General features: G+C 40.0%; 1 protein-coding gene across 4 annotated transcripts in view; it reads right to left on the bottom strand.

Annotated features, from left to right (window-relative positions):
• Positions 1–1,971: 1,971 nt before the first annotated feature.
• The window catches only part of TLR2 (toll like receptor 2), a 69,552-nt gene continuing 59,775 nt past the window's right edge, over positions 1,972–11,748 (bottom strand). For 2 of the 4 annotated variants that reach the window (XM_029610508.1, XM_029610647.1), the window contains 2 exons: positions 7,697–10,081; positions 1,972–2,039 (listed from right to left, as the gene is read on the bottom strand). In XM_029610508.1, coding sequence (XP_029466368.1) covers position 2,039; positions 7,697–10,081 — 2,386 coding nt within the window. In that variant the 3' untranslated portion in view covers positions 1,972–2,038. The remainder of the gene's footprint in view (positions 2,040–7,696; positions 10,082–11,748) is intronic. The other 2 variants (XM_029610598.1, XM_029610689.1) reach the window with 1 other exon arrangement.

The following is an 11,748-nucleotide window of genomic DNA, read 5'->3' as shown; positions in this document are numbered from 1 at the left end:
CAACCCAAACATCCATCTCCGCCACTCACGCCCACTCATTCACACACAGCCTTTACCTTTAGCCCCGCCCATACCCTTCATTCCTCCTAAACAGCTCCACCCCCTTTTTATAAATCTATGATGAAAAGCATTCCTGAAGCCATCTTCTGAATGCCTTTCCTACTTCTTGATATAGTGTTGTGGTGACACTTTATACATTTTTAAAAATAATTTTGGTGAATGTTACCTGTGGAAAGATAGATAATCTTGTCCTCAGACACATTTTGTAACCTACTTTTGATACGTTGGTATATTTTCAGCGTGAGGACTGTGCTTCCTGTTTATTATCATCCATATTTCTTAGGCAATTGCCCTTTAAGGCTCTAGATAAACAGCTATCATGTTTAACAGTGATCCTTGTGATATCCTTATTTTTGCTTCTAATCCAGTTTTTGGCATGCCTTTTGAGCTGAATTAACAACTGTAGATCAACAGTAGAAAAAAGATATTTGCAGCAACGCTTTGTCAAGATCTTTTATGTTCTAGTAATGCATATTTACAGTTAGACTTGTGTTCTCAAAGAAGGGCCAATACAGGCATTTTTGGACAAACCGAGTTTTGACTTTCTCACTCCTCTCAATGGCTAGATCTAACTGGGCAAGTTATCACCTGGATAAATTTCACCAGAGAAAAAAGGAGGCAGTGCAGGAGCATTCTGAGAAGGGGCTTAAGATTATCCAGCGGCTAGCACTGCAAATCAGCCTTAGCCAGATAAACTTACCTGGCTAGATCCCGCTCGGAGAAATTGTAGTCCTAGAGTTAGCCAGTTAACTGCTCGCCACCTTGATCAATACTGTCCTAACTTTAAAAAGTTAACTTAAGGGATTCCACCCCCCTCCTTTCTGGCAAAAACAATGAGGAAAATGTGGGTCACCAGGGCCCCGTCCCATTCTGTCCATCCCTCCTATGTTATCCCAAAGCTTTCTGCCACTGTCCCCCCCTCACCCCAAATTATTTAACTAAAAGACCATGGCTCTCTCTCGAGAGGGCTGTAGACCAGTGCCCTCCTGATGGCATCCTGTCATGAGCATGGTGAGACTTTATCTCCTGCTAGCTTGGGCTTGGATATTTTGGGAGTTTCCAGGTGGATCAGGAGCATGGAAGGGGATCCAGAGTCACATTCTTTTATTTAAATATCTGAGGGGAAGGGAGGAGGGGGGGCAGAATTAGGAGGGGGCCTGGGAGAGAAGCTTTTTGCCTATTAGAGGGGTTTGTTGCTGCCCCATATTTTCATATATCTTTTGGCTGGAAAGGAGGCGGGGCCCCCCCCATGTTAACTACCATAGCCAAAATTGAGCAAGCCAGTAGCAGGAAAGGGGTCCAGATCATTTTATCCAAGTAATGTTGGCCAAGTATGGTCAGCGGAAATTATGTTCTGTTGAATATCTGGTTAAAGCTGTCTTGGCAACTTTCCAGTCTCCAGCTTACTCAAGATGGACCTCTCACTATTAACTGTGACTTCATAAAGAGATCCTCAAGACTCTTCCTTTATCATTTTTCTCCTTGGAAGAAGGATAATCATTTTATTTACATACGTTTGAATATATCAAGATTTTACTCAATGATTCAATATATTGTTTCTTTCCAGTCTGTACACTTTTTAAAAAAAAAATCCAATACAATAACTTTCATTAAAGGTTACTGAAAGCATTTAAAAGTTGACAAGATATAGTTTTATGTTTGTGTAACAATTTTGTATTAGACCACAGTATTTTTAATCTGTGTTTAATATATTTGCTATTTCTTTTCATGCTATTAATATGCTTAGATTCCACATTAACAAAACCAGGCAAGCAATGGAGGACAGATTTTGGTCCCAATGAGGTTAGTGCACAGCTGACAAGTGTTTCAGGTCTGGGGGTCAGTGGTGATCTTCTGCCAAGTCCCACCAGGTCGCCCACCCGGCACGTGGGTTCCTTCTCCCCACAGAAGGAGCAGTGGAGAGCGCAGGCCACCACAGAGAAATTACCATTACGTGTGACGATGCGACACCGTGGACTCTGTAAACAAAAATAAGAGAGATTGGTTTGCAAGTGACCTTCTTACTTTACACTTCTTATTCTTTATCTTTTTAAGGGCGTGATTTGCTAAGCATTTTCTTCCATAGACATAAAATGGAAAAAGAAAACTGTTAGTAAGTTTGGCCCAGGGACGGTAACTTTCAAACTGTGCGCGATTTCATCGGCCCGCGCATAAAACGCGTATGGTTATAAAACTGCCTGGCTGTGCACCCACGTGCGCCGAATTTTACATGGGCGCGCCGTGAGTGCATGCGAAGGCCGCTTCTGCCGCGGAAATTGGGGGATTTAAAAAGGGGGCGTGCTCAGATGCCGTTCCAAGTTTTACCAAACCCCCCCTGGTTTAATAGCCTTCACGCCTCCCAATTATCCCCGTCTCTTGAAACCCCGCAGATCTGCCCATCTATCTTTATTTTAGAACATGCGTGGCAGGGGCCCTCGGCGCACGCTGGATCACGTAAGTATTTATGTGCGCATCTCAGCGTCACGCCCCAAAACGCCTATGCCCAGGCCATGCCCCAAACTCTGTCCCTTTTAGAAAATTTCTGAGATGTGGGCGCTGCGATAGAGATGTGTGTTGTGCTCGGTGCGCACAAATCCAACATGTTCGCGCATCTCCTAATTAACGTGCACGCTGGGCTTTTAAAATTCACCTTTAAGTAAGCAATCCATGAAAGCATTTTTTTTGCTGAAACATGGCCATTACTTTAGACTTTTTAGTTTTTTTTTCCATAAGGCACCTTTTATGTTCAGAATTGATAAGTATTTTATTTAAATTTTCTAATAAACAGATTAATTGACATTTATATGGCATTTTTAAATGTCATTTTTTGGTGTTGAGCTATCTCCCTTACCACTGCTCCGTTTCGTTACTGCTTATTGTGTGCTGCGCTACCTCTGTTGTTGCAGCAGGAGGATTTCTCCTCGGTAACTGTTAAAAATGTACCGTATATCGTCTCTATAAATTAAAAAAAATATATCATTTTAGCTGTCTCTTTCTGCTCACAATACCAAAACCTTTAGGGACACTCCTGCCATCTCTCGTTTGGACTACTGCAGCCTGCATCTTGAAGTCTCCCATTGATTCTATTCACAGTTCAAGTGCACGACTTTATCTTCCTCCAATGCCATTACGACCAGGTAACTCTTCTTCTCAAGTCGCTAGATTGGCTTCCCATCTGCTCCCATGAACGGCTCAAGCTTCTCTCATTCACCTAGAAGTGCCTTCACGCTGCAGTTCTCGATACTGCTCCTCTCCGTTACATACCTTGCAGCTAATTTTCAAAGGAAAAATTGCCCATGTAGTTTCCCTTTGAAAATGCAGTTCAAAGTGGGCAGGTAAAAAAGTACCTGCCAATCTTACACCTCCTATATCTGTAGAAGAACTATACACAAGAGCCTGATTTTAAAATACCCTTTACTTGTGTAAGTGGGCTTTTGAAAATTTCTACAATACATGCCATTGAATTGTCCATAGGATTTACTCATGTAAGTGCACTTTACTCGAGGAAATGGCTTTTGAAAATTGCTACAATCGTAGTTACACTTTCACGCATAACTCCTTTTGAAAATTACCCCCTTAGTATGAATATTTGAAAATGTAATATATGTGCATATTTCTCTCCTACCACTTTGCACATTCTGATCTCACTCCACCTCCTGAAATGCTCTTTCTTTTGAGCTGCTAATGAAATAAGGTGGCAATAGCTAGTCGCTCAGCCATGAGCAATTTTCAAACCGTTTGATGGAGCTGGCAAATTTCTTTACTTATCAGGATATTGTGCTTCAGAACTGCCTTCTGTAAGCTCCACAGAGTGCAGACTGTCTCTTACATGCATCTGTACTATCTAATAGTGCTACAGAAATGAAAAATAGTGGTAGTTTAAAACACCTTGAAAATAAGTTCTATAGCAAAATACTCTGTAGAAAACACTGGAAGGCTAACTTGAGTGCCCCGGCGCCCATATGGGGACACGAGTGCACATCCACTAGCATTTTGAATCATGCACATACATTATACAAAATACGCCTTTTTGCGTGTATGCGCGCTCCTAATTCTAAGCACTTGCACAAGCATCTGCTAATCGTGCATTTTCCTTAGGAAATGTGGGTTATTGCACGCACAAACAGGCTGATACAGTAAAGCGTGGCCGCAGTTACCCTGTTTTTAACCCGCTTTGGACGCCAGAGGATGTGGTGAAAGCTATTAGTGTAGCTGCATTTAAAAATGATTTGGACAAGTTCCTGGAGGAAAAGTCCATTAACAATTATTAAGGCAGAATTGCAGAAATCCACTACGTATTCTTGGGATAAGCAGCATGGAATCTATCTACCCCTTGGGATCCTGCCAGGTACTTGTGACCTGGATTGGCCACTGTTGGAAACAGGATCCTGGGCTTGATGGTCCTATGGCAAGTCTTATATTCTTAAGGGGTGATAATGAAGCAAACACTGCAGAGCAAAGAACAGACATAAATAAATGTTAGAATTAGCACAAGTTTAAAAGTTGTGAGCAGTAATGCCAATTGTTAAGGCTTCAACCCTGGTCTTGATGATTGGCACTACTGCTCACATCTCTCAAATTTATGCTAATTCAACCGAGGACTTAATTTCTGGCAGACAAACCAGAACGGCATTCTGCCACCTTTTTTCTGGAACCCAAGAAAGCAGAGCAAAGCCGGCACTGTATATTAGAGCTGGCTCCCCTGAGGAAACATTATATACCCAGAAGTTGCAAGCATTACTTACGCCCCCCCCCCAGCCCTTGAAGGAAGCAGAGCTGATTACCCTGAGAAAAGGGCAGCCACAGGGCTTTGAGTCAGGTATGTGTATGTGTATGTGAGAGAGAGAGCGAGAGAGAGAGAGAGAGAGAGAGAGTTCACACCTGGCCTTGATCCCACTCCTTCGTAAAGGTCAAACCTGGCCCTAGCCCCGCCTATCTCACCCCCTCCACAGTTCCACTTCCTTTTTGTCTATAAATTAAGCCCTGGGTGTACGAATATGTGAGGAACAGCCAATGAGTGTGTATATGGTGTGGGAGAGAAATTGTGTGCTTATGTGTGTGTGTGTGGGAGTGGGAGAGAGACAGCCAGTGAGTGTGAAAGAGCCTGTGAATGGGGATGGGGAGGAGGGGGAAGAGAGAGATAAAATCAAGGAGTACGTTCCTAACTGCAGTCTTCATTCAAAATCAGCAGCGTTGGTGTTAGTTCCATGAAGATAAGATGTATGTATAGTCTCAAACAGGAAAAGGATGTTCTCAGTCAGTGGTCCGGAGTTGTGGAATTCGTCTCCATTGGAAGTGAGAGTGGAGTAGAGTTTCCTCAGCTTTAGAAATAAGGTAAAGACCTCTCTTTTTCCATCTTAGCCTGGGGCAGACTTAAATTGAGTATAATATAGATAGTTGGGGTTGAAGCATACTGTTTAAATCACTTGAGTGCTATGTATTTTTATTTGTTTTGGAATTTGTATACATTGATACATATATTTATTGGAATTTATTGTAAACCGCTCTGGCCAGATCTGGTATCTGATGAACAATATAAGAAATGAGAAATAAATAAAATAAATAAGTGTGTGTGTATGAGTGAGAGAGAGAGACGGTAATTATTGAATGTTAATAAATTTATCGACTGTTTTGAAATATGTATTCTTTTTATTTGTATGGTTTCACTATTATGAATTTTATATTTCTTGATATTATTGTTTGATGTTTTATGAACAATGAGGATGTTTGTTTTTTCCATTTTTGCACTATAAACAGTCTGGCTTGTTGTAATTTCCAGTTCAGTTTTTATCTGCATGTTTTTGTTTATATTTTATGGTCTCTTTATTCTGCATTTGGTGAAGATTGTCTATGTTCTGCATGTGTGACCTAGGTGAGAACATAAGAACATAAGAAATTGTCAAACTGGGTCCTGGCAAGTACCCAAACATGAGGTATTGGGTTGTCGTAGTTTCTGTGTATGGATCTATAGCAGCTTGGCTTGTTCTGCTCTCTTAAGAACATAAGAACATAAGAAATTGCCATGCTGGGTCAGACCAAGGGTCCATCAAGCCCAGCATCCTGTTTCCAACAGAGGCCAAAACCAGGCCACAAGAACCTGGCAATTACCCAAACACTAAGAAGATCCCATGCTACTGATGCAATTAATAGCAGTGGCTATTCCCTAAGTAAAATTGATTAATAGCCGTTAATGGACTTCTCCTCCAAGAACTTATCCAAACCATTTTTGAACCCAGCTACACTAACTGCACTAACCACATCCTCTGGCAACAAATTCCAGAGCTTAATTCTGCGTTGAGTGAAAAAGAATTTTCTCCGATTAGTCTTAAATGTGCTACTTGCTAACTTCATGGAATGCCCTCTAGTCCTTCTATTATTCGAAAGTGAAAATAACCAATTCACATCTACTCGTTCAAGACCTCTCATGATCTTAAAGACCTCTATCATATCCCCCCTCAGCCGTCTCTTCTCCAAGCTGAACAGCCCTAATCTCTTCAGCCTATCCTTCATAGGTGTATCGGTGTTTTAGAGCTCCCTATAATATTTGCAGTGTTTTTAGTTTCTGACTGCTAGCAGTTAGTGTGGTTTTGTTTTGGGAGGTGTACTACATTGTAATTGTAATTTAGTTTACTTAGGGTTTTCTGGTGGCCAAGCCCACACCAAACAAACACACAACAGACCTAATACCATATGGGTTCCAAGTGTCCTTTTTTGCAGGGTTTCCTGGTTGGCACCACAGCAGTGCATGGAAATATAATATGCATGTTGTGAGTGAAAATTTTACCTCAGAAGACTCTACTTTGAATTTCCTTTCCATATAAAATCTGTTACAATGACTGCATAATTTTTTAATTTTATGTTGAGAGGGCTAGGGGTCACACATGGCTGTAAGCTTGGCTAGGCCCAGGGCATCTAATATCCTTGCACCGAGCCTAGGATGCAAGTGGTGGGTAAAGGGGTGTGATATAAGGAGAAAAAAAAAAAAGGTTTCCCTAATGGTGAAAGTGGCAGTTATTAATTGTAATTTTCCTGACTGTTCTAATGGGGATGTTGTTGGTATTTTTATATTTGGGAACATTTGGTTACACCTCGTTTTGTGCACAGTTTCCTAGCAATAAGGCAAGTAACAAACGTTTTTTAAAAAATAAATAAATAAATAAAAGGTCATGTGGCAGGACAAAGGTGAAAATTTACCCTGTGCGTCCAAGTGTTCAGAATTTTCACAGTCAGAAGTTGGCAGCCCTAATGGGCGCCTGCGCACTTGTATTAAAGTTATTACTGTCCTTGGTTATCAAATACTGTAGTACCTGTCCGCGGCCACAGATGCGCTTATATGAGGCTGTGCAAAGTTGTTTTGAAAGTTATCCACTAAGCAGTTCATTTTCAAAAGTATTTATGTATTTTAAACTGGGTTTTACATGTATAAATGTACTTCACATATGCAAATGGGGTTTTGAAAACTGCTACGATATCTGATACTTTTACACGCGCAAATCCTTCTGAAACGTTTCCTCTATGGGCGTGAGTTTACCAGCACTATGTTACCCACCGAAATGGCTATGTAAATTACCTTCTAAAAGCCCTGCATGAAAACTACATTAAGTAATATTAGACTGTTCAGTGTTAAGATACATACCAGCACTCTTCTGACTGCAGAACCGATTTCAAGTTAAACCAAAATACTTGCTGCTGCTCTTCCTCCAGTGGCCATTCCATGTAGGTTTTTGTGTTCATGAGCTTCCTCAACTTGCAGAATCTCTTGGGGATAGTTTGCTTCTCAATAGGCTCTAAAAGTATCAATATCGCTGTATCATTGCTCTCATCAAAAAGGCGGAAGTGTGAAAATTCCAGCTCGTACTTGCACCATTCACTCTGAACAAAGTGCTCAGACAGTACAAAGAGAGTTTTACGACTTTTTTCCATGGAGTCAATGATGTTATCGACAATCCATTTGCCAGGTATGAAGTCACGTTTATGAAGACAGAGTTTAATTGGTGGGGTAGCACGCTCAAGTTCTTGTGTCATCAAGTTCTCAACCCATTCTGAGTCTTGATCACTGTATGAAACAAAAGCATCATAACAAGTTTCTTTGATGAGATTTTGATTCGGTTTCCTTTTTGCCTTAAGCCATGCCCATGTCATTTTAATGTACCAGATTGCATGACATTTGTAACAAAGGGTCACGCTGATGACTATTACTAAAAACATAGCAATGCATATTATAGACAATATCAATGTCCTGTGGCATACAAAGACAGAAAGTCTGGCATCCTGAACTTGTACTTCCCTCACAGAAGATGGTGAATCACATACGTAGTCCTCAGGCCAGCCAATGAGCATTGCAGAAATGTCGTTCTTGTGCTGGATAGATGCTAAAAATGGGCAAGAACATATGTAGCTGTTGTCACCACCATCAATTGCCTTCAGATCCCTAAAGGATTCCAAATCTTCCTTATAGAATTCACTTATTTTATTTTTGCTGATTATCAAAGTCTGTAAATTGGGAAGGCGGGCAGCAGTTGGTAAGGTCATCAGTTTGTTCCTTGAAATGTAAAGGTCTTTGAGGAATGGTAGTTTAATCACAAACTCAGTAAGTCTATTATTACTAACATCCAAAACTTCCAGGGTCCGAGGAAGGCAGGAGGTTATTGTTTTTATCATACAGGTAGAAATGTTTAAATACTTAAGGTTTTGAGGCCATTGACAAGATTTTGGTATTTTATCATCTAAAATATTTTGACTGACATCAAGGTTAATTAGGTGTTTGTGGTCAGATAAAACTTCTCCAATGGCACTCAATGAAGCTAGAGAGTTTTTGCTTAAATTTAAAGTTTGTAGTGAGGGCCAGGCACCACCACCCACTCCATGACAGGTAACATATCCCAAAGGGATGTCTGAGAGCAAATTTCCACTAAGATCTAAATATTCCAGTGACTTAAAAGATCTTGACACCGGACATGGGATTAAGTAAACTTTAGTGTCTATACACGTAACGCTTGTAATGTTACTTAGGAGAGCTTCTATATTATGTAGGTCTGAAAACATAAAGAACTCTGGTATTTCCAAGTGATTTATTACCACTTTTCTAACTGGTCCAGGCTTCTGAGCTGGAATAGACGGCCATTTTCCTGTTCCCCAAAGCACACAGTCTTCCAATACTAGTTCTGACATATATGCACAAGTGAACAAGATTCCAGTCAGTTCTGCAATGCTTTCATCTGTTAAACTACAATTTTTTATTGTGAATTTCTGTACTACTGAGAGATTCAAGTCTCTTAGCTCCCATATGTCCTCAGAGGTTCTGAAAGTTGTATTTCTGAACTCTAACCAAGTTACAGACTTGAGAATATCTCTAACAATCTTTGATAATAAATTTATATTTATTTTTAAGATGATGTGCTCTATGGCCTGAATGGATCTGAAACTTCCTTCTTGGTATTCTTTGAGGCCGAAACCTTCCAATTCGAGCTCTTCAAGTGCTGAAATTCCTTCAAAGTCTTGCTTCCCCAAGCTGAAGAAATTTGGATTTCCAAATTTTAGATATTGTAATTTTGAGAGACTGTAAAACAGGGAGTTTTCACCAAGCGTTTTGTAGGAATTGCCCAAAATATTCAGGTACTTTAATGAAAACAGATTTCTAAACCAAGCAGGTGAGAAGTGACTCAAGTTATTATTTGATAAATCCAAATGTTCTAGGTTCACAAGAAATTCAAACGAGTCATCATGGATGGTCTGAATTTCATTGAACTGTAGTAGAAGAGTTTCCAGTTTCACGTACATCTTTAGATCCATTTCTCTAACATGTTGGATTTGGTTGTTGGACAAATTCAGTCCTTTAATATCCATTGGTAAGGTAGCAGGGATAGATTTTAAATCCATTGACGAGCAGTCACAAAAGCCTTTGGTATCACATTTCTGGCAAACAGATTCTGTCACTTTTTCAGTTAAAGCTTGGGCAGTTACTACTGCAAGCATCATCCACATTTTCCAAGTTAGACTTGCCATTGTTGATCTATCTATTCTTCAAAGAAAGAAAAGAGACATTATTAGCTCTCTCTCATTTCTAATGATTGTTGCTCAGTAGAAACAGCCAAGAAGTTCAGATTGCATATGGTAAAATATTGAACATTTCCAAAATAAACTTTAATATACTATATTTTAATGTTTTTCCTGATAACACATGCCAAAACAAAAACTTAAGTCATGAACTAGCAAATTTCTTCAAAAACAAGATCAAAATAAAAGAAAACCTAAATAATAATAATAATAACACGAAACAAAACATAAAGCTAAACAACAAGGACATACCATCATGGTCCACATTCGAACCAATATCACCCAAGGAGACGGAGAACCTACTTAAAACACTAAACCCAGCCTGCCACAAGCTAGACAAAATTCTGACTCAAACACTAAAAGGAATCTCACAAACCATCACCCCAACAATCACGGCAATCATCAATAAATCCCTGGAAGAAGGAGAACTCCCAAACATCTAAAAATGGCAACTATCAAACCCATTATAAAAAAAAAAAAGAACCTGGACCCAAATGACCTAAACTACAGACCCATCTCTAACTTACCCTTCCTAGCTAAATTAACAGAAAAAGCAGTCCTCAAACAACTAAACGAACACTTAGAACAACACAACATCCTACACCCAATGCAACACGGCTTCAGAAAACACCGCAGTACAGAAACCTTACTTCTAACACTATAAGATACAATCCTAAAAGGTTTTGACAGTGGACATAACTTCATACTAATCTTACTAGACCTATCTGCAGCCTTCAACACAGTCGAACATAATAGCCTTATCAACCAACTACAAGAAATAGGACTGACAGACAGAACCCTAAAATAGTTTGCTTCCTTCCTAAACAACAGATCATCCCAGGTAAACATCAACAATATAAATTCTGAGCCAATCCCACTGGAAACTGGAGTACCTCAAGGTTCAGCATTATCCGCCACACTGTTTAACATATATCTCCTCCCTTTATGCCAACTACTATCGAGTCTCGGAGTCACATACTTCTTGTATGCCGATGATATACAGCTAATCATCCCTATATCAAACAACCTAGAAGAAACCCTTAAACTTGCAGCCACCTATCTCAAAAACATAAAGAGCCGCCTAAGCCAAATGAGTCTACGCCTCAACATGGACAAGATAGAATATATCTTACCTGAAAGGAAAAAATCTGAAGAAAACACCTACAAAACCATGCTGCTAGATGATATCATCAAACCAAGTGAAAACCTCAAAGACCTAGGAATATGGATAGACCCTTAACTGAACCTCAAACATCACATTGCTATGAAAATTAAAGATGGCTTCTACAAACTAATGATCCTTAAACACCTAAAACCACTTCTGAACCCTCCTGACTAGAACCATTCTACAATCCCTGATCTTCTCAAGCCTCGACCACTGCAATGCCCTACTCCTCAGTCTCCCCAAAACTACCACACAGCCACTCCAAATTTTCCAAAACGCCACCGCAAGAATTCTCACCGGGCAAATAAAATTCGATCACATCACACCAACTCTAAAAGAACTTCACTGGCTACCCATCCAAAAACGGATAGAATACAAAACACTAGCGATCCTACAAAAATCAATGCACAACAATGAATTTACCACCCTAAAGTACATTCTTCAACAGCATAAACCCCGACATAACA

The sequence above is a fragment of the Rhinatrema bivittatum genome, chromosome 1 (genome assembly GCF_901001135.1).
Source record: "Rhinatrema bivittatum chromosome 1, aRhiBiv1.1, whole genome shotgun sequence".
Lineage (NCBI taxonomy): Eukaryota > Metazoa > Chordata > Amphibia > Gymnophiona > Rhinatrematidae > Rhinatrema > Rhinatrema bivittatum.
Note: the sequence above shows the minus strand (reverse complement) of the source record. Positions and strands in the feature narration are given on the sequence as shown.